Raw genomic sequence first — 17,209 nt, 5'->3', positions numbered from 1 at the left:
GCTGCAGCAGTCGCTCTGGCAGGGCAGTCTGCTCCCAGAGATGCTTGTTCCTTAATTCAAGAACGGATTCAACCTTAGCTCTGTGTTGCACGTAGCCCAGTGCGTGCACAGCAAACCCTACCCTCCAGAAGCACCACATTTCCTACAGATTAACCGTATTAAGAATTTGAAGTTGATGTACACATCACAGTGGAAAGGTTATGGTACACAATTATCCCCTGTGCCCCCGGTCATGAGCCACTGCTTTAGAATGAATGCAGGTTAAGTGCCGATTTCACTGAACATCACATTATTTAGGATAGACGTTTCAGCACAACGAGGCACGTGGTTTTGACATACAACAAAACGCTGGTATTCCTCACAGAACTCCTTTTCTTTAGATTGAAGCTCTTCCTCTTTTTCCTTTGTTCTCTATTTCACCTTCACCAATCCAGTTTTCAAAAAAACCAAACCAGTCAGAATAACTGCTATCTAGGAAGGGTAAATAACAAATGCAGCTACACATCAGCTACATACTGCTGACATTGAAAATCATGCTTATTTGAGGTATTTTGTAAAGGTCATCTCCTGACATTAGACAGAGTGACAAACATTGAATGAGACACCAAACTTGTCAAGGTTCTTGAGGAAAAACCAGTGTCCACATTGGTACACCTCAAGAAATGGAGCCAATTGGTCTTAACAAGCTGTGTTGGGATGATGCGATGTTTAAAAAACATCTCATACCAACTCTGGAGGTATTCATGGTGTCAGAAAAGTTATCTTAGAGGATATTTTGCTATGACTTTTTTTAAAAGCTTGCACAACTAGGTGAGGTTATCCCTAAAGATATTAAAAATAAAATCATAATGCAAGCACAGGTGTGCAAAGTGTAGGACTTGTACTGAAAAAATTCCAAAGAATACCTACAAAGAAAGAGTGCAAAAAAAAGCAATTTATTTTCAGTTCTTTGTATTTTTCAGTGAGCTTGAGGGACAGAGGAATCAGAGCGCTCTACATTCTAAAATATCAATTGCTTGACTGTTCAAACGAATGCATAACATGCCTGTTTATGTTAGTGTATTCAGGACATTTTTCCCATCATGACTTGTTCCATCACGCCAGGACACTCTTGGAGAGAAATCACATTAGATGCTACATTCTAAGCATACAGTATCACTTGCCTTCATTTCTCTCTCATCTCCCTTCATCTTCGAAATCAATTAGTGAACTGTGATCAGGCATTAAGCAATCCTACAGGATGGCTTCTGTTTTACTATAGCCATTTACATCTTCCCTACGAGACCCATTTGATTCTCTTTAAAAAACTGAATAGAGTTTAAGGTTTTAGACAAAAACGCTGCAACAGCAGCATATCACGCCCAGCTGTTAGCTGCATAAGACAACACTGAATTTTTCAGATGACTTGTCCAGAATGCAGTTTGATTCATTTCATGATACTCTGTACCCCTGCTAGGCTCTGGGAATTCCGTATTTTTCCTCTTGGTGCCTTTGTGCAAGTCTTACCTAAAACCAATAGAATTCAAGACCAAGAATCAAGCAGAATCCTCTTTCTTTTCCTGCCATCTCATATTTCGTTGTATTTTGTAAGACAGCACTATTATCAGATGTATAGGAGGAAGCTCCTCAACAACAGGATGTAGCAGTTTGCTGCTAGGCAAAGGCTGTCATAAATGTTTGCAGCAAGGCGGCCCTGGACACCTGTACTCTCACCGTATCACGGATTTCAAGAGCGATATGAGCTAACAAGAAAACAAGAATAGTTGGCTACCTGTGAATTAACACTTCCTGGACCATTTCACTTGGTGAATGCCTTTTTTTGAAAGCAGGAAACTATCAATGACTAATAGGAAAGACTACTGCTAAGAGAACTGCACATGGCAGCATTTCAGGAGAAACGAGACCACCAGTTGACACGCTGGTTTCAAAATGAGCCAAAAGAGGATACAACAGAAAGAAAGAAAGGATAGGGATATATGGAAAAAGCCCTTTTTCCATATATTTATGGAATTTATGGAGAAGCATGTGACTGACACCATATGGGAGCCAGTCACCACATTACAATAATTATTAACCTAGTCATCACTGCTAGCTCAGCTGTGAAGGCTGGTCTCATGGGCATACACCCTGATATAACAATGTCTCAGAAGAGCTCGAGAATTCACAATTTACTAGAGTAATCGCACTGCTGTTGCGACATGCCCCACACTAAGGTGTCAAAGAAAAGAGTATTTCTGCATGAGAAACTTAATGCCTCCATGCAAAAGTTCCCTAAGGGGAGTCACCTGGAAGCACACCTTTGCCCCCTGCAGTCCCTAATCATATTAAAAATGAATCTGACCTCAGGAGAAAACAGCAACAGCAGCGAAGGAGCCCACCTGTTATACTGCCACCAGGTATTTAGCAAACATAACCAGGAAGTGGCAACTTAGGATCAATTTCCTTGCCAAGTCTGTAAGGACTTAGACCCACACCTGACAGCTCCAAGCCTAGCATTAGTCTGGTTAGGACTCTCCTCTTAGCTGAAGAGGAATCCACTGAAGCTAATCCACTGTGAATCTCCAAAATAAGGACTACAGAAGGAATTACGATTCAAAATGTACACAGGCTTGGTAGGTACCATGTATCACGATCTTACTTATAAAAAGTGTTTATATAAAGACAATGTAAAAACCATGAACAGTCACTTGAGAACTAAAGTAATAAAATCCTCCATCTGGAGAGATGCTGTTCTCACTGAGCAGGGCTGTACCAGGGTTGACTCTTTGTAGCAATACTAGTCTTGTACTTCTTTCTAAGCTGTGCTACAGTTTTAACAGAAATGGCAACGTGGGACTAAGTCTAAAATGAGACCTGAGGCAAAGTTTTCCATTTCCTGAGCAAAATTCCTAATAGGTATCTAACTCAGAGGTACCTGTTCAGTCACGGAAATACAGTCTCCTAACCAGGTTTGTAAATCTCACTGAGCCCAGTTCTGTAAAAATCTAACACTGTCATGCCAAACTTCACAATAGCTATTGGACTCTTTGTTTAGTACTCCGTGTATTCCTTAGAAGGGCAGAGTGCTCCTGTATTACCAAGAAGTGTATAGCTGTATACCAAGCTGCCAAAACTTACCTCTGAAGAGACTGTAGTCTTCGTTCCTCTCTCTTTCTAGCTAACTGTTCCTCTTCGTCATCTCGTCTACTAGAAGAATAACAAGAGAAGGAAAACGTAAGAGGAGAAAAAAGCATTTTTAGTGCTATACAGTGTTGACACTTATTTTTGAAGAGTGTTTATAGTCTCATCTGAGACTTCTTCACAGCAATGTATAACTTCGTTTCTGTATAATTGGAAAAAAAGTACAATTACCCTTTCACAATTTTATTACACCCAAACGCTTTGCCCACTGTAGCGATGTGCCATTCAGACTCCAGAGGACAATTTAAAGCGTCTGAAGAACATGTTGCAGACTTCTCCTGCTTGCCATTTTCCCGATGTGTCACACCCCATTTAGAGTAAGCCTACTGCACACACAGTTAAGTTCATTGTTGCACCTTCGAAGAAGATCGATAGTTTATAAGCCTTCAATGCCAGAACTATTTATCTTTCCAACAACCATCACTATCCAATCTCAAGTTGGCCCCAGGAAAGTGGTCTGTATGAACTGTCTCGGCAGCTGCCCGCCTCGTTATGGAGTAAGCAAGAATTTACCTGAGTGCAACAGCTGTGTGACTCTGGGAAGTGCTGAGTCTACATGGTAGAGCTGAGCTGCGCAGGTGCAGGTATGCTCTACTGAATGCATGCTCTTAAGCCGCATAGCACAGTAAGAGCTGCAACATACAGTCTTTGCCTGCCAGAAGGAAAGCTTTGTGACTTGCCTTTGAGAAAGCTCAGCTTCGCTTATTCAGAGGTGCCACATGAGAGTTGTAGAACTCTAAAACACATGCCACACGATATTTGTCTGCTATTTGTTTCTGACAAAATTAAATGTCAATTCTTCAGGATTTGTAAATGGACACCTGCCATGCTTCTCCAGAAGTTTTTCAGAACTAAATGCACTCTGAAAATGTCTGATTTAAATATTTACACTATTAACACACCTGCTAATAGAGCAATGGACAGCTCTAGTACCACACATCTGCAACAACCAGCACACAAGTTAAGCAAGAGTGACATCCGGTGGTTAATTACAGCATGTGTCATGTTTTAACAGATACAAAAGTCACAGGTTAGAACTGTAAATTGAACTCAATTTTTCCATCTGCTCAATCACATATTTGCACATGTTAGCTGTTCAAGTGCAAGCAAATTCAGAATCCATGTAATGTTTCATGTACAGATGTTCTAGTCCCTCCATTTTTGTTTTCAGCTGAAGAGTTAGAAAGCCTGGGGGACAATGGGGGTATTAGCAGCAGGAAACAGATGCACCTTTACTAGAAAGGCATGTTAGATCCTTTTGTTTGACTAATTAATTCCCCATTTTTGCATGTCCTGGAAGACTAGTAGCTCTCATTCTTGGGCATCCTTCTGCAAAACTACTTCATTGGAGATGCTGGTATCTTAACTATGCAATTGTCTCACTTCACGTTGGTGTTGCAAAATATAAAACCACCAAATATATGAAATGATGGTACAGGATTCAGAAAATGTATTTCTCCCCCATAACAAAAAAAAGCATAAAGTAACATCCAATTCTAGATACTGCAAAGGAATTAAGTTTTTCCTCAAATTCAGGAAGTCTGGAATTAACAACCACTTTTTTTTTAATATCCTGAAGTTGTCAAGGAGTCTACTTGGTATAGTTCCACGATTAATTATATCTCAAGTACATGGAACCAGACTCAAAGTCCAAATGCAGGATAAAAAAAATAAAGAACTGAAATGATGCACCAATAGTCCTAGAAATTTTGTGGTAGGGATGGAGTCACTTGAGCCAACTACATCATTAATGAGGGCATTAATGCTTCTAAATATTCCATGTTCAAGAAAAAACTTTGTCATCTGAACGTTAAAACCTCCCAGCTTGCAAATTCTCCAAAGGAACACTAATGCTTCTGCCGAACAAGGTTATATCTGAGATGCGAGAAGATGCATCAAAAAAATCAATATAGCAGATCTAATACTACACTTTTACAAATTTTCCTTTTTCCAATTCATACTTAAAATTTTGTTGTATTTTTTTTTGTTTTGGTTTTGTTCTCTGTGGAAGGAGTTCCCAACCCTAAGGAAGCAGAAAGCAAAAGTATTCCTGCTGGGAATGAGAGGGTTTAAAGCCAGTAATATCTCAGGCTTCAGTGTAATAATACATTCTGGATCTTCCTGAAATAATCTGGACTCCACTTTGACAAGACCTTTAAAGCTTTTAAGTGTCAGAAGATTAAGCTTGACACCTCTGGAGCCATGACATAAACCAACTCTCAACTAACCCTCTATATTTAGAATTAGATGTTACAGCAGTGATTGACGACTTAGCTAGTTACACTGAGCTCTGACACAAATCTCTTTTTGTGCAAGAATCAAGCTCTGTTTGTTGGCACGTCAGCCACTGGAGCCAATACAGCTCTTCTGAGAGGAAGTTGGCAGATCTTACAAAAACCTGAAACAGTCTTCAGGGCTTATCAGCACAGGGCTAAAGAGCCACCAATTTTTGCACTAGGATGGATTTGCACTAAGATGAACCAATCTACCAGGAAAACAGGTACATGCATCTTCCTCAGGGAAAAGAGAAGGGAGTGACAATTGTTCTTTTTCCTTGAAAGCCACAGCGTACCATTTTACTGTGGCTTGAAAAAAGCCACTGCATGACTGCATAAATTCTAAAATAAAGAATCAAACAAGAACAATGAATTATAAGTACTTGAAATAGTGTCAAAATCGTTTCAGACCAAGAAATAAGGTCCACATTTTGTTCACATGAGAAGTACTGAAGCATGAAAGGTACAGAGCGAGCTCAAACTACCCTGCCCAGAAACCTAAAACTTGACCAATGCAGAGGAGAACGTTGTGCTGTACCAATAAACATGGCTTTTCGGGTGTTTCGTTATGAAATAAGCACTGATCACTTCAGATGGCAGCACTGAGTCTGTGTTTAAGCTGCTCATCAACTGTTTCACCCCCACTTTGAGGGACATCAGCCAATCAAAGAAGTACACCAGTAGAAAATAAGTTTTACAAGTCCTCCAAGATCTAAGAGACATTTAATTTTTGCAGTATTACTTTACTTGAAAATAAGTCAGTCCTCCTTAGTATCTTAGAGCAAAGAATTATCACCTTACATTTAGGATATTTAATTGAATTGACAAACACACTTAGACACTGACAGCATGCTGACAGACCCTGGAGCAAACTCTGAAGCATGACTACCAAACACTGTAGGACACTGCTCTGTTACACATTCCCCACCTTTTTGCTGTACCATGAGCTTGCCTTAAAAGAAGTCATCCGTTCTGTTATCACAAGAAGCAAGGATTTATTTGGCCGTGCAAATATTTCATGTCCAGTCTTAATACGGAAACGTACAACATAGAATTGTAAAGCAACAGCTTATTTAAAAAACACATCTATAACTCTGCCCCTAATAACATCACTTCACTGTCCTTCCAGCATCATTTTCAGAATCACTACATGTCACTAAACACCTCCTTTTTGTTCTGTTTTCTCAAACAAATACAAAGTGATCAAAACTAACCGCCAAATTAAAAGACTCTTAGTATGTTGGAAAGTAGAATTGTAGGTTGGTAGGTAGGGGAGACCAGCACCCAAAAAGTTGGTAAAGGAAACAAACAAATACACATTTACCTCTTGGAACGCTTTCTGCAGTAACAGCAGTAACAGCAACAGACAGCTATGGACACCAGAATGAGCCCAGCTATTACAGCTATGGCAATAATCAAAGCCTCAAAGTTGACTGAAAGATACAAATACATTCAACTTGTTAGACTCCAGCATTAGCATTTACCTTTCTGATAATTCTTCCCCGCCTTCCCAAGACCCCTTTTTCTACTCTGTGTACAAAAAAACCACAAAACACAGCTCTGTGTAGTCACCCCAGTTAAACCTCGGTATATCATATTAGAATTTGGGTGCTATGCATGATCTAGACTGAGAAGACATCAAAACAAATTGCTCTTTACATACACCAAATTATTAAACATTCATTCTGTAACACTTCATATTATGTAAATCTTCTGGTGCAGTTCCACAGTTTTGTCCCCCAGTTGCTACCTCAGCCTCTGTACAGGGCGAACAACAAGTCCCGTAGGTGCAGCATTAGTGTGTATACACTACAGGCAGAAGGGAGAGAAAGAGCAAAATCAAATGATATGACAGTATCAGTCAGGGGATTTGAAGGGGCCCAACAAAAAGACACTCCACACTACCTAAGTCATCTCCTACATCCAAAGAGCAATTAACACATGGACAGAGGTTATTATTTTGATAGCATAAGCTCCAACAACTGTATCTGGTCTAAACAGAGACAGGACTGCATTCATAAAAAAAAGTCAGAAATGTGTAGTTCTGGAAAACACGTCCCAAGAAGCAAACAAACACAAAATATAAGCAATGCAATGGACACAGCTCTGGAGAGCTATTTAAAGGGCATAAAATGAAGTGACTCAGGGAGGTTCTAACAACAGATTAAAAAATATCTCCACCCCACACTGTCTTGCTATTTCAAAGCATGATGGGGTGGTAGTGAAGCTTCTATTCTCCTTTCTCCTACCTAAATCCCTTTGAACTGTCAAAATTCAGCAGCCTTATGCTGGCATACTAAATAAAAAGCAGCTGCACATGCTACTTCTAGCTTCTACTGTTTCAGAGTACTAGTGATGAGCAACTCAAACTCAGCAAGTCAGTTTCGGAAGGTCTGCCCTCTCTGACCACATGGATTAGCCGAAGAGTTTCTTCTGCTAAGTCTGTTACTTCTCCACTGACCTCACCAACTCGCGTCTGACACTTGGCTGGGATCTAATCTTTCACAAGCTCTGTGAAAGATTAGATCCCAGCCTCGAAGATGGTACGATGGACAATCTACCAGTTTCCTAGTAGTTTCTTTTAACAGTCAAACCACACTGAAACACAGCATATGACTTGGACAGTATTCCCAGTTTGATCTTCCAGTCATTGAATTTGGTTCTGTATCCTTCTTGTGCATTTTAAAAACATCTTTAAGATGATCTCCTTTTCTCAGTAGCAATACATTAACCAAGTATCCTCTCAACATTCTTTTTGTAGGCAGACTGCTAAGAAACTGAGTCATTGTTCCAGCTTTTAAATCATAATTTGTCATCCTCACATGAACCCTCTCTTTCTCAAAATCCTTTAAAAAATACTGACACAAGAACCATGCGAAGTTTTCAAGTATTATCACAATGGTGCTGCATACAAGTAGAAGATGTACTCCTATTCCTCTTCACAAGCAGCAATCTGTAGCATTCGCAACCTTTTTACTGCACCACATCAACAACTTCACTGTTTATTCCCCTAAACCACGATGGCTCATTCCACAAGCAAGAGACATTCAGATTTAGATACCCTGAATCCCACTATAGCTTTATGAGCCCTGCCAATAAGACCACCCTCGATAATAGAACTCAAGTCATTTTTGTGATATATGACAACATGCAGCCAAATCAAGCAGCATGCAATTCTATTAACAATAATTATTGTATGTATACTCAAAACATTAGAATAGCTTTAAAATTTTCATTTCATTTTCTTGTGTACTGCTTACATATAACACACACGTTTTAAAATAGAAGCCTCAACATATTGAGGGTCCCAAACAACATGAATTTCGATTAAAGAAAAGAGTCTTGCTAGTGTTTTACAAAGGTCTTTCAAAATAATTCAATATAAAAAAATTAAAGAATTAATCATGGGATGTAAGCATACATAAAAGGTTGACTGCTCTAACTGTAAATACCTTTGCTTTATATATACAAAATTAAATGCAATCTTAATTTCTTGTTTCATAATCCCTGCCTAGAGTCGGTTACAACACTTCCCCAGTAGTTTGTGCTCTTCATTTACATTATGGATTTCTCTAAACAGGACACAATGTAATCATTATTTGTCTGGGGTGACAAATATGAACACGATAAAGTATATCTATAGTGTCCCAAGCCTAATGAACAGCTTAAAGCTGATTAAAGCATCAAAGCAATTATGAAGATGCATAAACTCTTATACGTAACAAAATTATAAAGTTGTAAGTTGAAAAGTGTTGTAAATATTTCATAGAATCACAAAATGGTTTGGGTTGGAAGGGACCTTAAAGATCACCCAGTTCCAACCCCTGCCATGGGCAGGGACACCTCCCACCAGACCAGGTTGCCCAAAGCCCCATCCAGCCTGGCCTTGAACACCTCCAGGGATGGGGCATCCACAGCTTCTCTGGGCAAATTTTTGCTTGTGCATTGTAATTTACTGGGAATGGTTTATAATACAGTTTAATATATAGTTCCTCAACCTATACATTTTCATATGAAAACATTTCACCACATGACTTCTCTCATTCTGTTACTCCGCTAAGTTATAAGCGACTAAATATAATTTGCTCAGTGTTCTAAAAATGGTTTAATCTCCATTAAGAAAATAAAGTATACTATTTATATTTTTAATTGCCATTTAGTTGAAGCAAAAAAAGTAATTTGAAGCTATTAAGTGCACAATAAAATTGTCAGTATCCAGTCTGCTTTCCTGTCTCAGCTATTTCTTTGCTTATTGTTTATGAAAAACAAAACAATTAAGCTAATTTGTATTCTGTTGCTTCCATACCATTTTTTTCTTCACTGCTGGTTAGTGATCCGTCAACATGTCTTATTCCATATAAAATTGTAACTGGAAGCCAGTCGTTTGTTTTTGAATTTTGAGAGCTGCAATATTCAACTCCATTTGCAGCAACACTTAGGCAATACCTGGCTCTTCATTTTATTCGCAGAAAGGAAAAACAAGCCCAGCATTCTCACAGGTAATTAAGTTTCCTGCTACATCTGAAGAGGATATTCTCAATAAGCCTATGTATTGACCACAACATGCTGCTGCATAGAGTCTGTAAAAAATATATTAAGGAAATGCAAATTTGTCTCTAAATTTCGTTGGTTGGTTTATTTATTTACACTCTTTTTCTGCTGAGAATGTGCTTCAATACAAAGTTTTCATTCTGTGTTTAAGCTATACTCAATCTAGAAACATGAACCACGCCCAAGCCAGAAATCCCTTCTCTAACAAAAGTGAAGGGATAAGAGCACCCTTACTATCTGTAAATAGGTGCGATCACTGCTTTGCAAAAGGACACAGCACAAACGTCTTTCTCTACTGGCTAGGAGGGAGTTAACTCCCTTCCTAGCAGCCCATATGGTGCTGTATTTTGGATCTGTGGCTGCAACAGCATTGGTAGCACACCAGTGTTTTGGCTACTGCTGCACAGTGCTTGCTCAACATCAAGGCTGCTCTTTTTCTGACTTCGTTCCCCCTGCAGCGAGTAGGCTGGTGGCGGGCAAAACGCTGGGAGGGGGGCACTGCTGGAACATCTGACCTGAAATGACCAAGGGGATATTCCATACTGTACAGTGCCACACTCAGCAATACAAAATGAGGTAGAGGAAGAAGAAGAAGGGGTCAGCAGCAGGTGGATAGGTAGGAGGTGTCGTTTTCCATGGTGACTACTTTTTTGAGACTGGCTGGGCATCAGTCTGCCTGTGGGAGGTGGTGAGCAATTTCCTTTGCTCGTCTCCCCGCTCCTTTCACCCCAAATCATAACTACTGCTTTTCCCCAACCCTCCAACCGAATTATCAGGAAAAAGATGCAGTAAGTGGCAGTCCCGTTTTAGACTAAACACTCAAATGTCTCTCTACAGCAAAAGTAAAATTAGTACCTACTCCAGCAAACTCCCCATCGAGCATTTGAGAGCGAACATAATGAAGATGATGGAAGAATGCTTCTTACAGGATAATCAATACAGGTGTTGTTGGTGTAACACCAAAGGCACTGTGCAAAAAAAAAGAAAAACAAAAACAAATTATTGATCTTCAGAAAACAGTTTACAATCTAGTGCTCCTCTCCACAGAGGAAATTCTTAACCAAGTACAATATTGCATTGATACATTGATAGCACTTAGTAGCATGAAACCTACTAAAGTTTGGTACATTTCCTAACTAAGCCCAATTTGAATTTTGTACTTTTAGATAATAAATATTTACACTAACCTGAAAATATCTGGGGACAATCCGAGGTACTCCGTACACTTGAGGATAAAAAGGCTTTGGGTTTAGAATTACTGAAATTAACAAGAATTACAAAACCCCAGACCCAACCACGCAAAATTTTAAAGCCAGCAGTATCTTTGAGGAATACAAAATACACTTAGAATCTTACTTTAGTCCTATATTTGGCTATCAACAGCAAGAAAACCATAAAGAACCTTTACAATTCTACAGAAAGTTTTGCAGCAAGATAACAAAAGATGCAATCCATGAAGAAGTTTTGGATAACAGTAAAGGGAATCCTTGACAGAATGGGGTTGTGTAGGATTCATTACAGACAGAGCACATGCAGGAACTGTGCTTTATCTAACCAGACTATCAAGAACATCTCTCACACATCCTCAGTTGCACAAAAACAGTTATCTTGCTCTCAAGAGTTAGAAAATGTTAAGTACGAAAGAACCCCTTTGTAGTGGGTTCTGTTCTCTTGAAATGAGTGAGGAAAGCAACAAAACCAATGGATTCACATGTTGTAGCCGGTAGCCTGAGTCACAGACATCCGTAAAATGCATCTAACCATGTTTGCTCAGAACGTGCTTATTTTTGTTAGCCTGGCTATTTAATAACAAGAACTAGCAGCTGAAAAATAATAAGACCAGTAGACTGGAAGTCACTGCTAAACTTGGTTTGAATGCAGTGGTCACCCTGTTTCCAGTAGGCACCAGATGACCTCACGACGTGCACTGCCAGTGACACCCTGCATAAGAGGCCAGCTGTGTCCCTGTAATGGAGACTACTGCACGCAACTATTAAAAAGGTGCGCAGCCCTAAGGGCAATAGCTGATGCTGCTACTAACCACTGCAGAGGTTAAAGTAAGAAAATATTTCAATTGACTTATTCCTGACACTAAAAATTGATCTAATTATCAAAATTGACTGAAAAAAAAAAAGCCTAAACACCCAAGGGCATAACATTTCCTTAACTTTGATTCCTCTCTACACAACCCACAAAGGAAGGCTAAAAATATCTTTTTTAAAAGTAAATCAAATGAAGAAGAGAATCACACAAAGAGAAAACTCTCTCAAGACATTAAGCAATAGCTACTTACACATTAAAGTAGAGTTTCAGGATTCTAAAGCTCTAACCAAAACCTTTATATGTTATTACTTACAAAACAGTACCATTGAAAAATAAAATCAAACACAACAGCATCTCCATAAAGATACCAAGCACTCAGAACTTCTTGATTAAAAAAACAAGAAAATTGGTATCAATCAACTCTAAGGACCAACGCAATTATAATTCAGAAAAAAATCTGATCGTTTTGAATGACAATTCTATTTAACTGAACTAAATGGTAACATTTTATGGTTTGCTTGGAATTATTTTTATCTATTCACGAAAAGTTTAATTTTCATTTTTATCTGCTGCTACTATCTACATTATCATCAGTTGGTAATTTCATCTACGAAGGCAATTAAGGTAACTTCAGCAATCCTTTGTTTTCATATTGCTTACACAAATCCTAATGGCTTTATTTATAGCCTTTTTTCCTTAGATGTATGCATGAATTGTCTGAATCAAGTCTAAAGTCACCTCCTCAAGGTTAACACTGATGCTATTGCAGCAGATGCCCTGAATCATCCATTCAGTCATCAGAACAAGCCTGGACTCTGTCACTGGTTTGACAGATTCTGAGAATAATGTATCTATAGCTCTGTTAGTGGCTTCAGTGCACACCTGAAGGATTTATTCTGCTCACAAGGTGAGCACACAGTTCTCAGACTAATAAAAGTGGTGCTCATAACGCCAGTTGCAGCACCTACAGGCATCAGCTGCAGCACCTATTTGAAGTGACAGGCACACCAGTGGTAGGGACAAACATTTAATCTTTAATAACCCGTATTTTGTGTTTCCTACATTGTATTTTTGAAGATTAAGAGTTCTTTACAGTATGCCAGGCTTACGATGACAAATAGAGGTCTGGCAGCACACAGTCAATGGCTACACCACTACAACACAATTTGTATTTTCCCTTTTTTTCTTATAATTCCAAAAGATGCCTAGAACAATGTTTAGATATTTCTCAATTTTCCCTAGTGAAAAGTCTTATGGTAACTTATATAATTTCAAGACTCCTGAAATATTTCTTTTCAGTGACACCCAAAGTCAGAATTGGAAACACTCTCACTGTAAATGTATGAGTTTTCTTCTGTGCTGCAGTGACGGACACATTTGGATACTTATCACAACCCTTACCGTGTAGCTATAAAGGCTTTGAGCAAAGGGCATGCAATAAGGTTCCATTGATTTAAATGTCTACGTTACCACAATCTCATTGGAAATCTAAACACGTTGCTACAAAAGCAGTGATCTAGCACAACAGTCTGAAGCACTCAGTCTCACGTAGTCAGAGAGGCCAGTGTCTGAACAGCTACAAAGCACTGACCCAGTCTGCCTCAGCTGAACATGGTGCTAGTGCTCAGGGCATCTCTAGAAAAAGGCATTTCTAGCTTGCTTACTTGAATTTGTCAGCTCTCATATTCTGGATACAAGAAACACAAGGCATTTCATCCGCATAGGATTCAGTTCATCCAGCCCTCCCAGAAGATGGAAATTTAACCAATGCTGCTCAAAAAATGAGGGTAAGAATCCAAACCAGTAGTAGCAACTTGCTCTGCTGCACTTGTGAAAGCACTGAGCACTGTGGGAAGGGGAAGCCTGAGTACTGCTTGGTCACTCCTCTCCAGGCAAAGCAGAGAAATACCCTGAGCAACCAAATCACAGGCCACCCTGTAACCCTGGGAGAATGAAAGCACAGTGGCTCCAAGGGGAGGAAGGACATCAGGCAGCCAATTTTACCAACTGAGGGCAGATGAGAGCCAACTGATCTGGATTTCCTGTTATTAAGGGTAGTTTAACTAGCTTCATCATTTTAAGACAACTAAAGAAAAAACCACAAACAGCCAAACAAAACCCAACAACTCAATATAATATTAAATGGGAAAAAAAAAAATCACCAAATTCTTATCAGTCAAAAAAAAAAGATACTTAATCTTACCGAAACATTTTTTAGACATTCTTCACAGGACCTATAGGAAAACTCTGAACAGGCTGGAGAACAAAAAAAAAAAAACAGGTATCATTTATTTTTATTCAGTAATATCAAACATTTAACAAATTATTTAGGCTTTTTTTTTCCCCCACTACTAGGTATGTGCAACAATTTTGATTAAATAATGAAAGCTTAATATTTTCACTCCAGAAGAACTGTAGCAAACAGAGATAGAAAGCAGTCGAGTTTGACCTCTGAAATCGTTAGGAAAACAATTTATGGTTTTCAAAGTGAAGGCACAGGTAAGCCAACCCATCAAGAGAGGATTGATTCTTTACGGACAAGATGGGAGACACAACCCGAGAGCTTCCCTCTATCTCTGCAGAAGTTCTCAAACTTACACTTCAATATCTCCAGTGATTTACATTACATTTTCAGTAACTGAACCATCAAATGAAGAAATTCATCATCCCTTAAATCCTTATCAAAAAGCTTTTCACCTTTTTTTTTTTTATCTCTTTTAACTGCCTTATTCCTGACATACTATATAGCCTATAAGATCATATAACCAAAAGAATGAGACCCAAATTATAAAAAATAAAATCAGACTTTCATTTACGTACTCCGTTACAAAATGTTACATTACCATGAGTAACCAGGAAAAAAAAAAGTGTAGTTGTGCTTTATGCATTTCTCTGGGTCCCTTAACTTACAAGGCACACAAGCCTTCCACCAGTCATGGTGTACTCTCCAAGAGCAGAGCACAGAAAAAGCCACCTCTCCAACTGAGAACATACTCAGCCCCTCCAACGCACCTTGCAAAAGCAATATGGATACCAGCATATTAAACAAAAGCAACTTTGAAATGTTTGTATTCAAACATATAAAGTTTACAGACTCCCTCTAATATTTCAAGGGACTACTGTAATGTCTTTTTCATGGAAAAAAAAAAAAGCATAAGCCACAGCACAACTACCAACAATCATTCACACTATATTTTAGCCAACATTTGTCAAACAATCACTCCTTCTATTTTAAGATAACGTCAACATTAAGCATCTAAGATGAAAGAAAAGGAAAACTCATTTTTACATACCCAGCCTGGTTTACCAAGAAGTGCTGTCATTATTTCGATACGCTGTATCAGTTTTACTAAAGCAGCTTCATTAATGCAATGCACCTTGCAGGCTCAGCTACAGCTGCATGAGGATTACATTCTCACAAGGAGATAGGAAAAAGTTATTACCATTCCTATTTTTTTTTTTTTTTTTTTTTAAATGACTAGAATCCTGCCTACATGTACAGGAATTGTAGTGCATTAATTATAACTAATTATGTTTTCAGTAACTGAAGCACCCATTGTAAAATGACACCCTGTGTGACTTCACCTTCTGGGAGGTGTCCTCAGGGACCAGCGTAACAGCACAAAGGCTATTTTGTCTTTCACAAAATATGGGTAAAACGTAACAGCACAGAAAATAAAGCCCTGTTCAAGAACTGCCCCTTTCCAATATGCATGGAGGTAGCATACGCAGATTTTTTTGGTTGTGTTTTTTATTTTTTATTTTTTTTTAAAGGAAGACAGGGCTTTAAACCATCCACTGTACACTAAGGACTGCCACATAGCCTTAGGATCGGTGACCCTTTGGGGAGGGAGCTCTTACTATGCCTCTAAAACCGACACAACCACTCAGTCAGAAACCTTTCCGCACCTACACCAAGGTAGTTCGAGTTAATTTGCTCTCTGCCCACATTCTCAACTTAAACCCTTCTTACCTCCCACAGCCAAACTTCCATAAAGTCTGAAAAAAGAAGTTTTTAACCTTAATCTTATTTCTCGTTTCATCCCTTAAAGGTCCCTCGCATCCATCTGTATGATACAGATCCTTAACTCTGTATAATATGGATCCTTTTCCATACCAACAACAAACTTTGTGTCATGTGCAACCTCCTAAACTCACACAGAAATAAAAACTTGTGAACAGTTCAATCCTAGGGCACCCATAAGCAGACTGACTGCCAAACCAACCCAAGTTTTGGCTCAGGCCAAGCTCTTCAGCTTGGCTGATGTTCCTCAAAGCTACCAGAAAGAAACTGATTAGCTTGCAGTTGTTAGCAGGTCCCTTCCTCTCCAATAGCTGAGAAACACTGACTGCTCCCTTTCTCTTCTGCCTCAAGTCAGCTGTCCCAAAACCTGGATATTTCTCATCAAGCATAAGCCCTAACCTCAAAGAAAGGTGCCCCTGCAAGCTGGGCTCTAAGAACACTTGGCAAGGTCCATCTGAAATACCTCAATTTAATACAAGCTCACCTGGCCCATACCTTTCTGGTCACATCTATTAAAGGCGAACAAACTGAGAAAGCCCCCACGTGCGCCCCGAGCAGCAGGGCAGAGCCGAGCGCCCCCCGGCCCCCTCAGGGCGGGCGGCAGCCCGGGGGGCTCCGGGCTGGGCTGGGAGCCCCCGGATGGAGAAAAACCCCGAGCCCCGCGGCTCCCCGACGCCTTGCGGCCGTCCTTACCCTGCACCAGTACCGGCGGAGTGGCGGTGGCGAAGGAAGCGGCCACCATCCCGGCGCAGCCCCACGCCAGCGCCAAAGCCGGCAGCCAGAGCGGCCAGCAGCGAACCGCCGCCATGGCGCGGCCCCGCGCCCACCGGGAGCCGCCGGCGATGGCGGGGAAGGGGCGGCGCTGAGGCGGCCGGGGAAGGAAGGGGAGCGGCCGGGGGAAGCGCGTCGCCTTCCGTGAGGCGTGCCGTCTGCCACCGGGGGGCTCGTCGTCTTCCTCGTGGCAGCTCCCCGTCGCGTGGCTAGCGGTGGCCGTGCACCTGGCGCCTGTGTGGGCTGCGGCTTGAAATGCTCACAGCATTCGTAGATGCGTATTTCTGATACGCCAGGCTTTGGGTTTAATTAATTAATTAATTTGTTTTTTCCGGAAGGACCCGTTGCTCCTGCCTCTTGGTGT

At 40.1% G+C, this 17,209-nt stretch overlaps 1 protein-coding gene across 2 annotated transcripts in view; it reads right to left on the bottom strand.

Annotated features, from left to right (window-relative positions):
• Positions 1-17,179, bottom strand: part of LOC118247528 (pituitary tumor-transforming gene 1 protein-interacting protein-like) — a 28,708-nt gene extending 11,529 nt beyond the window's left edge. Inside the window, exons 1-5 of one of the 2 annotated variants that reach the window (XM_035545573.1) lie at positions 16,768-17,179; positions 14,254-14,306; positions 10,867-10,975; positions 6,781-6,889; positions 3,118-3,186 (exon numbers count right to left, since the gene is read on the bottom strand). In XM_035545573.1, coding sequence (XP_035401466.1) covers positions 3,118-3,186; positions 6,781-6,889; positions 10,867-10,975; positions 14,254-14,306; positions 16,768-16,882 — 455 coding nt within the window. In that variant the 5' untranslated portion in view covers positions 16,883-17,179. The remainder of the gene's footprint in view (positions 1-3,117; positions 3,187-6,780; positions 6,890-10,866; positions 10,976-14,253; positions 14,307-16,767) is intronic. The other variant, XM_035545574.1, reaches the window with a different exon arrangement.
• Positions 17,180-17,209: the final 30 nt, after the last annotated feature.

The sequence above is a fragment of the Cygnus atratus genome, chromosome 2 (genome assembly GCF_013377495.2).
Source record: "Cygnus atratus isolate AKBS03 ecotype Queensland, Australia chromosome 2, CAtr_DNAZoo_HiC_assembly, whole genome shotgun sequence".
In the NCBI taxonomy this organism is placed as follows: domain Eukaryota; kingdom Metazoa; phylum Chordata; class Aves; order Anseriformes; family Anatidae; genus Cygnus; species Cygnus atratus.
Note: the sequence above shows the minus strand (reverse complement) of the source record. Positions and strands in the feature narration are given on the sequence as shown.